Source organism: Nelusetta ayraudi, unplaced genomic scaffold (genome assembly GCF_046127955.1).
Source record: "Nelusetta ayraudi isolate G7.1 ecotype Tasmania unplaced genomic scaffold, CSIRO-AGI_Nayr_v1 ptg000009l, whole genome shotgun sequence".
In the NCBI taxonomy this organism is placed as follows: Eukaryota; Metazoa; Chordata; class Actinopteri; order Tetraodontiformes; family Monacanthidae; genus Nelusetta; species Nelusetta ayraudi.
The window spans coordinates 2,346,520-2,365,936 of NW_027466059.1; the positions used below are offsets into that span (position 1 = coordinate 2,346,520).

The 19,417-nt window shown below is 48.5% G+C and overlaps 1 protein-coding gene across 1 annotated transcript in view; it reads left to right on the top strand.

The window, feature by feature from the left end:
- LOC142884005 (neural-cadherin-like) overlaps positions 1 to 19,417 on the top strand; it is a 107,186-nt gene that overhangs the window by 34,095 nt on the left and 53,674 nt on the right. Inside the window, exons 3-8 of the mRNA XM_076019399.1 lie at positions 1,232 to 1,457; positions 3,863 to 4,067; positions 5,155 to 5,266; positions 7,466 to 7,715; positions 14,705 to 14,847; positions 17,187 to 17,359. Of these exons, the coding sequence (XP_075875514.1) occupies positions 1,232 to 1,457; positions 3,863 to 4,067; positions 5,155 to 5,266; positions 7,466 to 7,715; positions 14,705 to 14,847; positions 17,187 to 17,359 (1,109 nt within the window). The remainder of the gene's footprint in view (positions 1 to 1,231; positions 1,458 to 3,862; positions 4,068 to 5,154; positions 5,267 to 7,465; positions 7,716 to 14,704; positions 14,848 to 17,186; positions 17,360 to 19,417) is intronic.

Consider the following 19,417-nt stretch of genomic DNA (forward strand, 5'->3'; position numbering starts at 1 on the left):
TGTCGGAACGATGAAGGCAGCGGCGTTAATTAATATCAAACGAAGCTAACAGCAGGAGCGCAGAAATGGCGTCTTTCCGCTGCATACTTGAAGACAAAAAAAAAATCATGATATATTTAAATGGGAACAGAGTGAACGGAGTGTGCCGCTGTGCTAGATAGATGGAGTGGCATTAGTGACTTCAAAGCGGCGAATGTAAGATGTATAAGGTTGTCATCTGAGCCGCTCGTCTTCCGCGCTTATATTCCCAAGCACAAACACGCCCACATGTGAGTACAGACCTGCAGGAAGGTGGCACGTTGCCGACTGCCGCGCACATTTAGAAAGGGGTTGCGAACGGCAGATGCGAGTGTGCGTTTTGAACAGCTCTTCAGTTCGCACACAGCCGACGCGGTCAGCTGTGTTGTTCACGTCTTTCCACCTTAATTTGTCATCAAATCAAATGTCAAGTGAAGAGGCTTCTGAATTTCTCTCCTGCCTCCTTTCATTTACGTTACTAAGGTTTATTGTCTTCACATTGCGGCTTAAATGTACGATTAATGTAGGAAGAGGGTTTTAGGTGAGCATTTTGTAATGCTATCGTAAAACAGGGTCCTTGTAGATGTTTCCGAACAAAGGAACATTACCAGTCACTTGTGTGGAGAGGGACCCGTGCTGCAGACAAAATTTGTTTTCACAGGCTTTTCCCCGCTGGCTCTTATTGTAGCAAGGCTCTTTGCATTACTTTTAATAAGTGTCTACTAATTTAATTTAATTGTACGCAAATGCAAACTCAGCTCAAAGTGCTTCTAGTAAGTCAAAGTATAAATATATATGTATGTATGTATATATATATATATACGGGTGTATCGAAGGGGAGACCATGTGCAGAATGATAAGAGTCCTGCACACTCTTCAGACTATCAAGGGGTCTTAATTAAAAGATGTGCTTGTATGAGTCACAGCCCTTGTATTGAGATGCAAGCAGAACATTTTATTTCAATCTGCGGTTGAGTTTCTTTATTCTTCTTCAGACGGCGCGGTGGAGGTACCCTGAAGAGGCAGTTTTGAAAATGAAAGATGTAATAATAAGACAAAAGCAAAATCCCTCATTTGCCTCTTTAAGAAAAGCCCACAAAGAGACTTTTTTTTTCCCCGCTAACAGTCCCCGGGAAGCTTTTAGCTTGATTCGGTATTGAACTACGGGTCGGAACTCGGTGTAGAAGAATAACATTGTTGTTTCCTCCTGCAGGCGGAGACGGCTGCTATGCGGTGGAGAAGAGCTCAGGTCACGTGGTGACCACGGGGCTGGTGCTGCAGCGGGACAGGGAGTACCTGCTGAGCGTGGTGGCCCTGGACGGCCTGGGCAGCCGCAGCGCTCCGGCCATGCTCTCCGTGGTGGCGGGAGCCAGAGCGCCGCAGTTCATGAATGCCTCCTATGCCATTTCCATCCCGGAGAACACCCCCGAGGGACAGCCGTGAGTAACGTCTGCCGCACACTCGGGATTTCATGTCTTTGTTGGAGATCTCATGGGGGGGAAAAGTCGCCGTACTGCGGAATCTGTCGTTTTGAAGTCTTTGGCTGCGTTCACACTGCAGGCGAATCTGATTCGAATCAGATTTCTTCTCAAATCCGATTTTAAGAACTGACTGTCCACACTGTTTCTAGGAAGTTTCCCAATGGGATCTGGCTCTGTTCAGACTGGGCCACATTACTGACCCATCTGACAGGTTGCTGTAGCAACAACGTCGGAGTGGAGGCGTCGTCCAGCGTAGCGTGCAGTGTGTGACGTAATATCATGGCGACAGCGGCAAAAACTAAATGGACTTGGGACCCTGGTGGGGCTTGGCTTGATTGAAGCTATCTCCCCACAGACTTTTGAGGCAAAGCGTTTCCTCCAATGACCCTGTCCAGGGACTGGGTCATGGGGTCTTGCCTCGCGTAGAGTGACGTCACGGACAGTCAAAACCCATCGGTGTGTTTGGAGCTGTTCGCACTGAGACACATCTGTCAGAATCCGATTTGAAACTACCCACTACCTTTGTCTGACCGTTTTGTGACTGTTCAGACAAACAAAAGAACCATCCAGTTTCAATCTGATTTTGGCCAGCAGTCTGAACGTGGCCGGTGAAAACTTTGCGCAAGGTGAAATGATCACATTCTGACAGCGGCTTGAGTTGACCGCTCGCAACAGGCTTTGTCTCATATTCTCCGACGACTTTGTCCGGTTCACCTGCTCAGCTACACGGTCAGCCAATCCCGTGGAAGCGACTCGGAGCGCATCTCAGGCTCAGGTCAAGACAACCTGCTAGAAGTTCACCGTGAGCGTCAGACTGGAGAAGATTGAAGTGACTGTGAAAGTGACATGGTCGTCGCTGCCAGACAGGCGGCTCTGAGTCAGAAACTGCTGATCTGATGTGATTTTCTCGCACAGCCATCCCCGGGGTTTACAGAACGGCGGTAAAGAGAGACGATATCCATTGAGCGGTGGTTTCTCTGGGCGAAAAAAAAAAAAGTGCGCCGATGTCAGAGGTCAGAGAAAAAGTGGCCGCACTGCCTTACCATAATGAGATAAGGGAAGATTGGAAAAACACAGCGTGGACTGACGAGTCATGATTCCCACTGTAAAGTTTAAATTCAGATTATTTTCTAATGTAACAAAACAGGGCTTCATTCAACCTTGTACCATGGAGGTGTAAGTAGCTGCGTTTCCCTTACCCCTAGAAAGTGTGTTGGAAACACTTTTTCGCATTTACCCGTCACCGGACATGACGTACAGCGTCACATGACCAGGTCACTTCAAGTGAAAATGCACGTTTTGTTGGGCAGAGGAGGAGACGGATTAATTTTTACACGTAATCAAAGAGAAAAATATAACGAGCGTTCTTGACAGCAAACAAACGTAAACAAACCAACATGAACAAACAAACGCAGACGTAATTCTCGTAAATCTCACAGGATGAGATTTTCCGCGAATTACGGCTTATGCGCTTCACACCATTCAACGGAAGCACCTGCAAATTGCAATCGTACTCTCATTTTGCGACAAGCTGTGTCGGAAACGCAGCTAGTGACACACTTTGGGCGGTTCGATGTCCACGTCCCAATCCTTCTGACGGCTGCTCCCAGCAGGACGCTTGCTGGAAACCCCAACTGGCTTCTTCAACAAGACGTTGAGTTCAGTGTAGCCGAGCTGCCTCCGCGGTCTCCAGATATATGTCCTCTGGGACACATAGCGGGACAGGACAACGCATGGCTTAGATGTGCGGCCAAGAGATCTGTGGACCGGAATCTCCCAGGAATGTTTCCGGCATCTCTTTGAATCTGCGCCACCAAGAATTAAGGCACTTTCTGAAGCCCAAACGGGTCCAAAGTAGCACCAGATATTATTGGCTGACGTGTGCATATACTATGGCTTGGAATTACAATATATGCATTGAGCAGATGACAATTTTCCCCCAATTATGACTGACGTGCATGCTGTATGTACAGTCACAAGCGCATCTCGGGCTTTACATGGCGTTCCCTACCTGCTGGACTTCTGTTAATGTATATTCATGCGGTCCTGCCGGTGCACCCGGGCATTCATTTACATATCCAACGCCATTAGGATAATGCACACTCTCCTAACCATGAAAACAAACACTGATGTCTTCATAATGGCGAGACATTATTACACAGGAGTGACAAGTACTGATAGGCCGTCTTTGTGGGATGCAGTCAATGACCCAGAGAGTAATTCATTCCATTACGCCGTGCTGCTGATGTGGTAAAAGGGGGATTTGCAGCGCGATTCAAAAGTGCGCGCGGCTCGAAATCACAGATTGATGACTGATGTCCTTTGCCCCCCCCCCACCCTCTCCACCACCCCCGCACCCGCAGCTTCCTGGTGGTGTCGGCCGTCTCTTTCCAGAAGCTGCCGGTCGGCTACAGCCTGCTGATCAACCCCAGCAGCCTTTTCAACGTGCGGCAGGAGACGGGCGAGATCAGCCTCACCAGGTCGCTGGATTACGAGAGCGACCAGCGGCGCTACCTGCTGATGGTGCGAGCCAGCGAGGAGCCCGGCAGCCTCAGCACCGTCACCGAGGTCAGAACCCACAGACGGACAGACGGACGGACACGGGCGGGTTCTGAGTTTCAGCCGAGCGTGAAGACGAGGTCGCCACTGAGCACTGAGACGTGTCACACGAGCTTTTATTCCTAATCTCCCTTTGCTTGAGATTTAATGCATTCCGGCTCCGGCTGGACGTCGGCAAAGAGCTCACGGACTGACCGATGGTTTTTATATATTTTTTTCATCCCGACGGTACGCTGCCTTGGCCGGCTGACACAGCGGCATTAGCGCCGATGCTCTGATCTCGCCGCTGACCTACTGACTGCAGCACTTCGGGATGTGCACGCGCCGGAAGTGGGAGTTTGCGGGATGTCCGCCGGAAGAGATTTGAAACGTGTTGTTTCCACAAGCCCTGTTTTTTTGTATCTCGGAAAGAGTGTTTTTTTTTTTTTTTTTTTTTCTCGCTCCGTGTAAAATAGTCCTAAAAATCCTTCACTTTGATTCGCTGAGCACCGTCCGTGAAACGACCATGATTAGATGATTTATTTATGAATTCGCGGTCATTTGAATAATTAATGGAAAGATTTTTTGTTTGCACAGATTCGGTCGGCGGGGGGGGAAAAAAAATGAAATAAAATGGTCTGCCTCTGCTCAGCCCCGCTGGTTGCGAGGAAGTTGGCGGTGGAGACCGAGAAAACCTATCCCAGCTATTTCAGGACTATTACTCAGCTGTCACTTCACACTTTACACACAGCGGTGACAGGGAGCTTGCAGGGCGGAGGGCGGCTAAGGGCCTTTGTGGGGAAGAGGGGGGAAGAAGGGAAAAAAAAAAAAAAAAACGCCCTGGTGCTCCGAACACTTGCTATTTTTGACTCTGGGAAAATCCTGGAGTGGGAGATAAAAGATGTGTCGAAGCGGCAACTTGAGAAATGCAGTTTAATTTCCAGTTTTCGGGGTCAGGCTCCCGTGGAGCGTATTTAACGCGGGCGTCTGATGGATTGCGACGGCTATTAGGGAGGAAGTGACTGTGTGTTTCTGACGTGGTTTTTTTTCTCCTCTTTCCTCTCTCTCTCCTCCTCCTCTTCCTCCTCCTCCTCTTCCTCCTCCTCGCACTAACCAGGTCCAGGTGTTGATAACAGACGAGAACGACTGCGTCCCGGAGTTCCTCCAGTCCATCTACAGCGTGGACGGAGTCCCGGAGACAGTAACTACAGCGACCTCGCTGCTGCAGGGTGAGACCCGCCTGACCCCACACCCCGGAGTTTTACACCCATCTGTTCGCTCGTGTTGGCGAAAGCAGCCTCCCTCTGCCGCCATCTCCATGTTGCTGCTGCATGAAAATGAGCTTATGCTAGAACAAAAAAATTTTTTTCATTTATTTTTGTCTTCTCTGAATCACTGTGCCAATTTGCTGCGAGCTTTTTTTTTTTGCCAGGCGGACGGCGTCCGTGCTGCCTTTGCCGCTCCCGTTCTTGACCGAAACTGTCTGCAGAGACAACAGTGAGCGTGTGCATTGTGCTCATAAAAGTGCTTCGTCGCCGCAGATCTTTTGTCTCAATCGGAATATAATTACGTCTAATTTTGGTCCCGGTAAAGATGTTTTTCCACTGTCACTTTGTTTGTGTCGACTTGTTTGTTGCTTAAAAAACGAGCTGTATTTCGGTGCGCGCTCATGAGATTTGTTTTTTTTTTTTTTTCTTTCTTTTTTGGGCTCAGTAGCCTGGAGATCATTCTGTTATTCAGTCACAGCTTTGAATAGAAACAAAGGCGACTTCGGCGGGATTTGACAGTTTTCAGGGACTTCTCCGCTTTACGCGTTAACGTGCGTTAAAAGGCAAAAAAAAACAAAAAAACACACGCACAAAAAAAACCCTGCTTATTTTTCCCCCCTAAGAAGACAACGCATCGTGACTCATGAGTATTCTTTCAGTGTTGTGTTTCCCGTTCTGTTTCTGTCAATTCCTCTTACACCTGCGGGATTTGTCCTCCCCACGGGCCCGCCGCTGATAATTCCTTGGGGACGTCTGTGGGAGGGAAAACAATGGCACAAATGTGATCATGAAGCGCCCGTGGGCCCCGGCGAGGCAAACGCCGATGGCGCAGCGGGAAGATGAAACTACATCCAACGTGCGGCCGAGCATCGGCGGAGAATTCCAATGGAAGAAGTCAGTGGCGGAAGCAAAGCGGCGTTTCCCGCCGTACACTGCGGCCCCGCGAATAATTCATTCGCGTCATGTCGCAACGTGTCCTCCCCAGCTGGCGTGCACGCTGTCATGTGATCGCCATCATGTGATCAAAGCCGACGCGCGGCCGCTCTGAGTGACTTGCTGGGCTCCGCGTGGAGCAAAGCAGCATCTTTAAAACAAGACTCCCCCAAGTCGTGTAGTGCAGCTCGTCAAATTAATGAGATGCCATAGCCGTATTGTGGTCATAATATTTTCATTCTGTTTTTTTTTTTTTTTTTTTGTAGCAAAGTTAGTCAGAGGCACACACTCGCACACACACACACACACACACACACACACACACACACACACACACACACACACACACACACACACACACGTTCATCGCCGCTGCACATACAAAGCCTTGTGAACAAGCTGCGCTGGAGGAAAGTTGGATCTTTTGCTCCAGGCGGGAAAATCCCCGAGTTTAGAAATGCGAGGAGGAGGCAGAGAATCGAGGGGACCGGTGTTGGACCGCGCTGCTCATTAAAGAAATGTCAAAGTCTTAATGCATCAGTGGCGTGAAATCCTCCTTCCCCTTCCATAAGCTTATGTTCCGCTGGGAAACAACAATAAATACTTGAGAATAAAGTCACTACTGCTGCTGCTGCCGCTGCTGCTGTGGCGGCAAAGGAGGAGGAAGAGGAGGAGGAGGAGGTTGCTGGTGAAAATGTTGCTGCCATTTTATGAGACTTAGGCGAAAGCAATAAAGTAGCGAGATGCTCAGGACCCCGCTGTCGCTTTCCGCCAATGAAATGGCCACTTTTCACCAATGTTGGAGGAATATAAACGTGGGAGGGAGGGCTGCGGTTGAATCAGTTGAATGGTCAGTGTCTGCGTCTGTAAACCCTGGACTTTCTTTTGTGCGAATGCCGCCGAATCCAATCATTTTCCAATAATAATAATAATGATAATCCTGCTTTTTTTTGGGTTTTTTTTTTTGTTTTTTTTACAGGATCTCTCACCGTCTGAGAGCCGGCACTTAGCGGCTGTGATTCTGGGACAGGGGGACAGCAAGCCCTGGCTTACGCGCATGTAATTGCGGCTGTCAGCAGCTTATGATCTATTACATGTTTAGCTGGGCCGTAAAGAGATAATGATCAACACAGATGTCAACATATTCATCAGCTCATGGCGTCTCTCCAGCTCAGCTTCGATTAACTCCAAATTGATGGTGCTCTCTGTCTCCCCTCTGCTCGCCAGTGCTGGCCACGGACTGCGACTCGGGGTTAAACGCTGAGCTCACGTATTACACCCTGAGCTCGGACTTCAGTATCTCACCACACGGGACCATTTTCCCCGCCGGGCGGCTCGACTACGAGAGGCCCAACCATCTGTACGAATTTGTTGTCATGGCAGTGGACAGCGGGGACGAGCCTCACTCTGGCACCGCCACGGTGCGCGTGAGGATGGCAAACATCAACGACGAAGCCCCTGAATTCTCCCAGCCTGTGTAAGTATCCGTATTGCTTGCAATAAAACGTCAAAAAGAAAAAATGTTTTATAAAAAAAAAATAAAAAAAAATGCATATTTGGGGGGGGGGGGGGGGGGGCTTGATGCCTGAAAAACGAACACAGATCAAACCAAACATCAAAAATAAAAGCGTAAAAATGTCTGGAGCAGCGAACCGTTGCAATAAAGGCGCCATAATTGTGTTTTCATGCGGGTATATTTTCGATTTGTTGCAAGTTATTATTCTGGAAGGCGCGTTTCTCGCCCCACCACGCTATGTGTTCCGAGCCTAAGCCCCGAATCGAAGAAGAAAAAGTCTCATGTTGCATTAAATCGGAGCTTTGCTCTTTCAGCAGACAAGATTGTTGCATCACAGACATATAGGTAGTTACATCACACTTCACAGACCTGAGTCCTTCAGGCTTGTCGTTTCAATAGTATTTGATGCTGGCAGTCCTGCCATGAACAGTGACCAGTGTGCATCTGCAGGGCTCTTAAAAAAAAAAAAAAAAAAAAAAAATACTGAAAAACAAAGTCAATGTATTTTATTTTTGCCAGCCGTCTACATAAAAAGAGCACAATCTGTTATCTGCAAAGGCTACAGTTTTGTTACAATCTGCTCGCTTTTTAACGTCAGGCACTTTTATTTACAACTGAGACACGGTAATCAAGTTTAGAATAGAAAGTGCTTGGATTGGATTAAGCGTATTGGATTAAGATCTTGAGATAATCTTACTAGCACCACGCCGGAGCAGCGTGACCAAACATCACCTTAAGCTGAGCGCAAGCGGAAGCTAAATACAGCAGCAAAGCAACGTCGCTATTCTCACTCTGACTTCTGCTTAATGACTTGTTGAAAAATAAATCAAGCATAAAGAGCAGGGAGGAAAAAATACCCCAACAACAACCCACGCCTTCGGTTGGTGCAACCAGAGACGTGGCGTCATTGAAACATCTTGGATGAGGCAATTGCACTAGATTTGCTGTTTACAGCAGATCAAAGTCTCTGCTAAGAAACGTGGGCTCTGTTTACGTCAGCAGCGCTTGGTGCTAAAGTGCAAAAATAAGTGGATGGACGCTCTTCGTTACACATGTTGCTGTAGGAATACTAAGATGCTGGTCATCTTCGCCCATACGTTAGCATGTTTCATGTACCACAACCAAACGTACAAGACGCTATTATTCCTAGCTTAAAGTGTACAGCTGTAGCGAGGACCATGCTAGCCAGCGAGAAGATGCTAATGTTAGCCAGAGCCATTTTGCCACCTCCCATGCATCACCAATATGTCTTAAGTAAGCATTGTCATGAAAATAAGATCACTTTATAGGAGCCGGAATGTAGCTAGCTAATGCAAAATATCACAATGCACAACAGCCGCAGCAGTGACGCTAACAGATGTGCTAAACTGCTTTTTAAATAAAGCAAACTTTGATTTGCTCAACAAAGAATCAACAGCAAATCTGCTGCAGCGCCAGCCGGCGTAATCATCCACCGCTGACTTGGGAACAGTCATGTTGAAAGCAAATACGGAAACTCTCCTGGATGTGGCACCATTGTTTGTCAGCAGGCTGGTGGTATGAATGTTTATATTACACTGAAGTTTTAAGAAAACAAAAGCGCTCATTTGAATAAAACCCCATTCATTGATCTGGAGCTGATTTGCAAAACAGTCAAAAGACACTGATATGTATTCAGCCGGCACAGACTGCGTTCAGTGTTTCATTTTGTACTTTCCTTTGAACTATGGAATCTGGCATTATGATGTTGTTTTCTTCTGGGGGGGGGGGGCAAAGTTTGGGACTCACTTGTCCATCTGTATGTGACCTGCAAAGTGTTTTTCTCCAGCCACGCTTTGCCTCGTTTCAGATAACAAAGACAGAGAGAGACCCTCTGTCGCACTGACATTTGACATCAAAACGTTTGAAATCAAAAGCAATCGCTTCAGAAAATGGTTCTGAAGAGAGGATTGAAAAAAACAAACAAAAAAAAAAAAAAGCGTATGAAAACCAAAGCAAAAAAATAACCTGATTAATGTCTAATAACCTAATAATTACACCTCAAGACTGCTTGCTGTATCCGCTGGAGTGTGACAGATCATCATTTCACTTTAAAACATCCCGTAAAGGACAAAACGTATCAGCTGAAGCCTGCGGATGCAGATGCCGTCTACAAATACACTTGGTAACAGTGTGTGTCCACAGTCTGTGAAAATGGCGGCATCTGCTTCGGAGAGCTGTTTGTGGATCATGGCTCTCTATTCAATGAAACCGTCCATAAAGCAGGATGAAGGAATTAACACTCTGAGCATTGCCCCCCCCTCTTTCCACACACACACGCACACGCACACACACATACACTTCCACGAGGCAGAACCCCGGACAGATTGGATTGGCGGTCACACCTTCCTTCACTTTAGGAAGAGCACCCCGGGGGCGTGTGCGATCAGCCCCCCCCCAACACCCCTCCGACCCCCCCGTTCGCTCAGCGCAGACACGACTGCAATCACAGACGTGAGGCCTGAACACTCGGGGATCAATAGTCCTGCAGGGGGGCTCGGCGCCCAGAAACCATCTGCTTCTCAACTACAACAAATCCGGCTCATTGTTGACTCGGGGAAAAAAAAAAGGGGGGGGGGGGGGGGAGGCAAACACGCTCGGCGCCGTCGACATCAGTGGAGGGCGAGGTTGTGAAGTGCGTAAACAAGTTCTGGGTTCTTGGGAGTCGACATCACAGAGAAGCCACTCGAGTCATCTCGGGCTGTGCCCGCCCCAGTCGACGACGGCAGCGCGGAGCTCGTACTCCTGTTTGGGGTTTGGGGGGAAGGGGGCGCCGGAGAACAAAGAGTCGGCGCCAGGTTCTCGTTAACGTCGGCGAAATGGAAGCAGAAAGCGTCTCGGGTGGAAGCGTAAAAAAAAAAACGCCGGCGCGATTGGAGTGGAAGCCACGCCTGTAGAATGCGGCTGATTAAAAATAGCCCCCCGCTACGTCGCAGCTACATGCCTAGCGAGCAGAAGCGGCGCTGGTGAGGCGCCGCACAGCCACGGGTGACTCAAACGACGTCGCCCACTCCACCCACAACCTGCTCGCCCTGCTGCAAGAGGAGCCATTTGCCAGGCGCGCGAGCAGCTGTTTTCCTCCGGCTGTAGGATTCCAGGACTAATCGTTCAAACTTCCCCTCTTCTTCTTCTTCTTCTTCTTCTTCTCCTTCTTCTGCTTTTTCAGAATCTACAGTCAGCCAAAATAACAAATGCACACATCGGGAAAAGAAAAACTCGCATGAATATTTAAATTCCCAAATTTATTCAGACATCACGAGAGTAATACGAGTTACATTTGGCCTCCACCATCACAGGAGGTGCTCAAGGTGTTGGCCATTGGCTTCCTCACATTTATGCGTACGGCGAACGACTGCTTCACGTTTGTTACCTCGACACTTGTTGCTGCGACATTTGTGAGGGTAACGCCATCTCTTGGGAAAACATCGTACAGCAGCGCACAGTGTTATCGTAAGTACTTCTATCCAAACAGAGACTTCTTTCGAAGTTTGATCCAGTTACGATCACACTGTGTACTGCTGTACAATGTTTTTCCAACAGGTGGCACTGCCCTCATGAATGCAGCATCAACAAGTGTTCAGGGTAACAACTGTTACCCCAGCAGTAGTTCGCCGTACACATAATTGTCAGGAAGCCAATGGCTGCCAATGGCAGAGGCCGAAGGTAACTTTGTCTTAATCTCATGATGTCTGAATACATTTGGGAATTTAAATATAAATGCAAGGCAAATACTTGTTACATATACATATTCTACTCACAAATCTGACTGCTAACTTCACAAACCACGCTGCAACTCGTTGCATATTTCAGTCTTGGACGATGATTGTTTGACCTCTTGACCTCACCTCTCCGGCAACCCCGAAGAATTGCAATATTGCACAATATGGGTATTATTATTATTTTTTTTTGCGAGCCTCGTCTCGTGGTCTTCGCAGAGGGTCTTTTTTTTTTCTTTTGGCCTTTTCCAAAGGTTTCCTGCAGACTGACATATGGATGCAATCCAGTGTGTCCTCGGCTGCCTCTTTGGCAATACCGTGTGTGGGTGGGCAGCAACTGTCACTGCGGCTCTGCTGCATTCATTTCCCCCTCCGAAACCCAACGCACTGCCGCTTGTCCCGTCAGTCATGTCTCAATGACCTTCACAAAAGACTGTTGTGTTCCGCCGCTACGCCGCCTTTTGTCGCGCTGCCAGGTGTCAGTCTGGGTGGGCGGCTACACACAAACGGACGGAGAGGTGAAGACGTCGGCACATAAGACGGAGACAAGGAGGAGGAGGAGGAGGAAGAAGAAGAAAACAACAAACAAAAGGAAAGCGCAGACAGATACTCTTGGAACATGGTTGCAGGGCAGGCAGGATGAGAAAACATGCAAAAGAGGGGAGCAGGTACAAGACAGACAGTCGGATATGCAGACAAACAGAGGAAAGCTTTCGGCGATCAGACAAGTACTTTGGCCAGGAGTGCAGACAGGCTGTTGAGAATTCAGGCGTCCTGCCAGGAAGGGGCGTACGCTGCGCCGCGCCACTCTGCTCCGCTCTGCCGTGTTGTGTTGTGCTTTTACACAGATAGTAGACGGGAAGCACGTGGGGGGCGAAGGACCAACGCGGCTCTGATTGAGACGCTCGGCACGTGAGCCCACCGCCAGATGTTCTGTGGCTCGACAGGCAGCAGACGGACTTGCGAAAATTTCACCGTCTGCAACCAGTGGGCCAGAAGTATTGGGGGCGCTACTGCTGACTCACACAGGGGTGGCAATAAGTAGATACCTGGAATGTCTACATAGCTGTTTTTATTGTTATTATTCCAGTTATTCTAAGTTTATAGTGTAGAGATGTTCAAGAAAAGAAATGAATGAATGAATCAAACATTTTCACATTTAAGGTACATTATTATTGTTCAAAAAGGAACAAGAAGAAGATGAAAAATCTTTTCCAGTCCGACCCCCTTTTTCCATTATCTCCTAGCGTACGGTAAATGATATTTCATGCCGTCACATAAATGATAATGCATGCATGTTTATAGGCAGGCGTAGGAGTGCATACGTGAGCGCACAGATACATGTACAATCCTATTGACCTAAAAATAATGTCTTCCATGTGACCTTATCACGGTCGGCCTGTCACCATTCAATGAATTCCTATGAATTAGAGAACAGGAAATCTCCACAAATGTTAAATATTAATAATAAACCAGGTTCCAGCAGACTCCTGCAACCCTGAGTGCAGGAGGAAGCGGGTATAGAAGATTGATGATGGAAGGACAGATAAACCTAGATCATCCTTTTCCAACTGCCCCAGTGTTGCCGTTCGGGTAATATTAATTTTTTTGATTGTCTTGTAGTACAGAATCCTGACCAATCATCAAGTCAAAATGCTGCTGGGTGGAAGAGGAAGGCGTTCTTCTCAAATGATCCCGCCACTAGCCACCACGTAGCTCCGCCCCTGTCTCCAGCTTCCAGGCGTCCTCATTGGATTGCCCCGCCGCCGCCACCTCCCGCGGGGCCAGTTGACAGATTACGGTTCACTCATGTTGCCACAGAGGCGACGGTGACACGTGGAGATGAATCGTCCATCAACGTCCCCCCGTAAACCATCAATCAAACCCCCTCGCCACCCACCCACCCACCTCTGCCGCCTTCTCCTTCACCCACTGTCCCACGCAATCTCACCGCAATAGTCCCTTGGACGCAGAGAGAGAGAGAGAGAGAGAGAGAGAGAGAGAGAGAGAGAGAGAGAGAGAGAGAGAGAGAGAGAGAGAGAGAGAGAGAGAGAGAGAGAGAGAGAGAGAGAGAGAGAGAGAGAGAGAGAGGCTTGAACTCATCACACCGGCGATGGATTCAAGCCTCGCGTGATCCAACATGGCGGCCCAGTTGCTCACCCAGAGAAAAAGTTTTCGGCTTCCGGGTTGCTCCTTCCGGATCAGCCAATCAGAGCGAGCCGAGGGATACAGCAGCACGTTCGACGCCGTTATGCCACCCTTTGGAATATCTTCTTTTCTGCCAATTTTCTCGCCTTCAGACCTTTTTGAAAGATTAAAAATCCAGGACTTAAAAATCTACAACAGAAATATTTATTATGAACGATTTCGGCTGTCCTGTCAACCATTTTACACGCGTTTATTTTTGTACTGTGGTCTCTGGGTGAAATTCTTTTTGGGCTGTATTGGTTTTTTTGGCTGCAGTACCTCGAGTGACCACTGAGAAAAGAATAGTCGCCATATTGCCGGCCTGATATCCAGTTCTTATTCTAATACATCCATAGTTTTGCTGACGAATCGCATGAAAACCTGCCGAAAAAAAACACCGCCGCCCCCCTATTCTCTCACTCCTCCCCACCTTCTCCCGCCTCCAGGTTCCCTCCTCTCTTTTCTCTCTCACTCCTCCCCCACACATCACCTCACCTGTCTCTTCCCTGCCAACCCTCCCGCCCTCCCTCCCTCTACCTTTCCTTCTCGTCAGCCGCTCCTCCTCACTGTCTTTCCCCGCTCCTCTTCATCCACGTGACGTGGAGGCCACGAGCTTCGCCCCCCCCCCTCTTATTGTTCCCCGGCTGCCGCCGCCGCCGTGGCACAATCCGTCTCCCGGGTCTCGGCGGGGGCATCCGGCTGCCCAGCGCCCACAACGCAAGCAAATCACAGCTGACATTTTAAAAGGCTTGCGGATGAAATGGCCCCGCCGTGGGGCTGCCTAGCGTGTGGAAGCGGCATTCTGTTCGATGAGTTCGGCATCTCCCGTCATCTATCTCCTGTCTGGGCCGCAGACGGGTTAAATCAAAATGACAGGAAGGGGGAGGCTGGAGGGGGGGTAGAAAGCCGCGACTATAAGTCCAATCAAGCCCCCCTTTGATGCTTTGCACGGCGTAAAATGATTTTGCTTCTCGCTCTGCCTCTGTCTGTCCATGTGTGACTCTCGCTCCCGCTCAAACTCCCGTGCAGGTACCGCACGTTTGTCTCCGAGGACGCCGGCCCCAACACCCTGGTCGCCACCGTTCTGGCCAAAGACCCGGACGGCGACGGCATAACGTATTCCATCACGGCAGGCAACGAGGAAGGCAACTTCATCATCGACAGCCAGAAAGGTGATATTTAATTTTCCCTGCCAAGGCTCCACGTGTGTATTGCCGCTCTCAGCAGTCTAATTGACAGACTTTCAGTCAAGTCATACCTTCAGCTTCTCTCCTCTAATACATTTTGCCGCTGCTGCCGCCGCGCAATGAATGGCGTCGACTTTCAAAGTCACCGGGGGACGAAATTATAGAGTGCTGCTATTATAGGTATGGTGGGATTTTTTTTTAATTTTTTTTTTATGTTCACTCAAAATTGCGGATTTTCCAAGTCACCCAGTCCCACCAAATGGAAGCCTATAGTGGACAAGCGCTGAGAGAGACAGCAGAGGGGGATTGGCGTGTTTGCTGTCTGCCCGCAGAGTCATCTTGCATCTCAGAGACGGCCGACTCTGATTTATTTGGAAATGGCTGCGTTAGAGTCATGTTTTTAGATGAAATCTCCGCTGTATCTGGGGTTCAGGTCATTTTCCATTCTAACTGGCGCCCTCTGGTTTCACGCGCTGCCTTTGAAGAAGGGATTACAAGGGCACGCCGACCCATTACCGTTTGTTGCTGTTGTCGGAGTGGACCGGTTCAAAATAACAGCGAAAGAAAAAACAACAACATATTAATCAAAGACAACATGCATGCTTTTCATCTTCGGCCTTTTAAGTCGAGTCCTCGGCCACCATCGCTTTCATTGTCTCTTTGTGAAGGTTTCCGCGGATTGAACGAAAATGTCAGGAAAGCGCATGTCAGTGCGGTTGAGCAGGAAGTGTGTGAAACTTTAATACGGGGTGAACTGTCCCTTTGAGGATCGTGAACCAACATCTTATGGTCTTCCTGTCCTTTGGCTGCTCCCTTTAGGGGGCGCCACCGCGACTAAACTCTTTCACTACCGTCTATATCTCTCCGCTCTTCCTCCAGGCCCCCCCCTCCCGCCACTTCCAACCTCAGAATCCTTCCACCCAGATATTCACTGTATTCACTGTGTAAACTCATCTCAGTCCGGCCACCTCTCCAGAGTCCCAAAACAGCATCGATAAGGAAATTAGAACGTTCCGTGCTCGATATTTTCCTGTTCAGAGTGGAACTTTGGTCGTGTCTCCGAGTTCTCTGGAAAGCTTCCTTCACGCTTCATCTTTTTTATTTTTATTTTTTTATTTACCCTTTGATCCGAAACGGGTGGCAATCGCCGTGACATTTGTCACCCAACCCTTTCAATTCAATTTCACAACAACTGCACTATCACAGCTCACAATCTCCAGGCTGCGCACTGCCAGCTCCCCACTATTTCCCATTGTGTCGTCCTTTTCATATTCTCGCCCAGCCCTTCCGCCGAGCCCCGTGAGTAAAAAGGAAAAAAAAAAGAAGAAAAAAAAAAAAAGAAAAGCGAAAATGCAAAGTCTGATATCCTGCGAGAGACGGAAAACTACTATACGTGCCTCCCATTTACTCTATATACACGCCGGAGTGGCTGCTCGCTGAGTCGCTCGGGTTTGCATTTGTAAACAAGCTTGACATTTAAGCTCGGGCGGAAAACGGCATCCCATAGTTTACTCTTTTAATACAGCAGCGCGGCACCGTCAATGTCGGCGCCATTAAGGGGGCGGGGTGCCTCCGCGCTCGGCGGACAGCCGGGATTACTGGTAAAAGCGGGAAGACGCTGCGACGAGGGGCCGGCATGTGTCGGCGCACTGCGAGGCCTTTAATCAGCGGCGCCGCGAAAAAGATGAAGAGGAGCAAAACAAGAGGATGAAAGAAGCTCCTGATGCCAACGTGCCGGGGCCCACTTGTTCGTCCTGCAGCCGCCGAGGTTTTATTTTTCCTCCTTTTTTCTTTTGTGCCCACTAGAATCCTGCATCCTCTTATCCCACCTTTTCATCTCCGCCGTTCCGCCAGGCAGACAACAGGAGCAGGGAACAGGAACGGCTAATAGGCGCCCGCTGTGACTGGTTAACTTGCGACCCCGAGTCACTTCGCCGCTGCCTGATGGCCATCTCCGCAGACGGCCGTGCAATTACCGAGATTAGAAAAGCGACAGAAGTCACCACTGTGAAATTGTTTTTTTTTGTTTTTTTTTGTTTTTTTTAGGATTTAAGCTGCATATCGAAGTTTCTTTTTTATTTTTCACTCCTGGGTAGATTTTTGCCGCTTCGCTATCTTTCCTTCCTTAACAACACTGGTGATGCAGCAGTCGGCCTGAAATGCTCCTTGTTTACCGGTTGCGCATCCGTCACCACTCAAGGCCGCGGCGGCCGTCACGTCCCGTTTAGTGACGAATGTAACGGCAAAGTGAAGTGCGCTCGCGGGCTCTTTTATAACCTGTAATCTAATGGGCCTTTGCTCTTTTTTTTTTTTTTTTTTTGCAGGGTTGATCCGTCTTCGCTCGACCCCCCTGCCGAAGCTCCAAGGCCTGGAGTACGTCCTGAACGTAACGGCGACGGATGACAACGCGTCAGGCGGGCCGCACCCGCTCTCCTCCACCGCCCGCGTCATCGTCGGCGTCGACGATGTCAACAACAACAAGCCCGTGTTTGAAGCGGTGGGTCGCCGTTTCGCTCTTACTTTTTTCAGGTCTTACCGTAGCGAATGATCAACCGAGTTCCTCAGTCTGAAATGCAAATATTGTCAAATCTTCTACCTTTTTTTGCTCTTTAACGTGTCTTTTTAAATTACTGGCATGCCAGACAACACACACAAGTACGAAAAATGACAACTTCCACATTGCTAGATGGCCTTTTTCCATGTTACTGTGCTGAAATGTGCTGGTCCGATTCTGAGGGACTTTCACCTCAAAAGCTGACCTGACTATCATAGTGAGGCCTCTCCAGGCCTTTTTTTTTTTTCAATGTGGGCGGGGCATCACTGCATGAGAGCTGGTCGCCATCTTCCCCGCTAGCTTGCGTGCTAGTCGTGAGTGGCTGGCCAATCAAAAGGTGTTGCGAGCTGTTCCAAGGTCAAGGATTGAGAAGGTAGGAGAGGGTGGAAGAGAGCTTAAACTTGGAGGGAACAAACCTTGATTATTGTTGGAAGTAGACCAACAAAATGAATGAATTAAATCTGAAAATGGCCATAGTAGGGACCCTGAAGTTGTATCGCACAAGGTTAGGCGTCATTGTTATGAATATGGATGGAGCCTCTAGGACTCAAAGACTTTCAGGTGTGATTTTTCTTTCATCGGCGGCCCCGGCGCCCCTTTTCCAGTCAACACTTCAAAGCTAAGACAGATTCATATTTGCTGTTTATTTGACTCCCTCTCAAATGGTTCTACAGCTTGACAGGAGCTTGGTTGCATGCAGTTCATCACAATGGCCACTGACGTTAAATATAATTAACAGCTGTTGAGGTCGCCGGCGCCCTCCGGTGATGCATCTCCCTTAAAAAACCCATTTCAGGTAACTGAAATGGGGCTCATCTTTGCTCATCATAATGTCTTCATGACGGGCGTTGAATACGGCTGAGAGCTCTTCATCTCACCCTTTTGTGCGCTTAGTTAGTCGCGTTGTCACTTTTCACTTGAACAGCAGCTGCACTGCTGTTCAATTACCACCTTACATTTCTGCACAAGGTTCAGTCTTTTTCTGTCTTTCTTTTTTCCTTAACAGTTTCCAGGCAACCATTTAGGACTGGAGGGAGTGACTGGCAGGTTTTTTGTACATTTGGGGGAAAGTCAGGTTCACTTTTACTTTCACCTAAGCAGTTAAAACAAGCTAACAAGCCCCCTGCTTTCAGCTTTACGTCGCGTCTACTTGTCCTCTCCCAACTTCTGGTGTGACAGTGTTCTGTTTCTTTTTATCCACCTGTCCGTCTTCCAAAGCCTCCCTTCATCGTTCCTGTCCTCCTCCCCCCTCTCCTCTTCTCACCCTGCGCTTCTCTTTTCTTCGACCCCCCGTGGCGTTTTTTTATTTTTCTGGCCTCCGTTTCTCGTCGCTCCCAAGAGTTCTGATTAGCCTGCGCAACCCGCCCTATCTTTAGGCGCTCTATTGGGATTTCAATTAATTCGAGAGGGGGAGAAAATTTGCAGTATCATCACAATATACAATACCTGTTTAATTAACTTCCCGTTTAATTACTGAGCAACCTGAACTAAGGCGGCCGATTGTCCGCCTGGTCTCGTGGGATTGACGGGAAGTCCCGTCCAAAATTGAAAATTGACAATGATGCTGCAAAACCGCCTGGTGGCCGTCACAAACTTGTGTTTCGTATGATTAGATTTTCTTTATCATCAGTATCAGTTCTGCCAATTATTCCCCATAACTGGTTCTTCTTCCACTTTTTCACTTACATCCTTTGATCCGCCTCTGTTTGCTCCCATCTCCCCTCTTTTATTTCACCCCTGTTTATAAAGATGTCACGGCTGAATCTCGGAGAGTGTGTCTTGCGTTTATTCATTTTGTCAGTTTTTTTTTTTTTTGTTTTTTTTTCCCCGAAGAAGACTGGGGAGGACAGCTCTTTATCTGGGGCATATGTTCATTAGACGGAAGGGATTGGATTCCTGGCTAAGACAAAAGCCCTTCACCGCCGGCGCTTCAAAAGAAATCAGCTCAAGTGTTTTTCCTCCATTTCTATGGATGTAGCATATTGTGTCTATGTCTTGCGC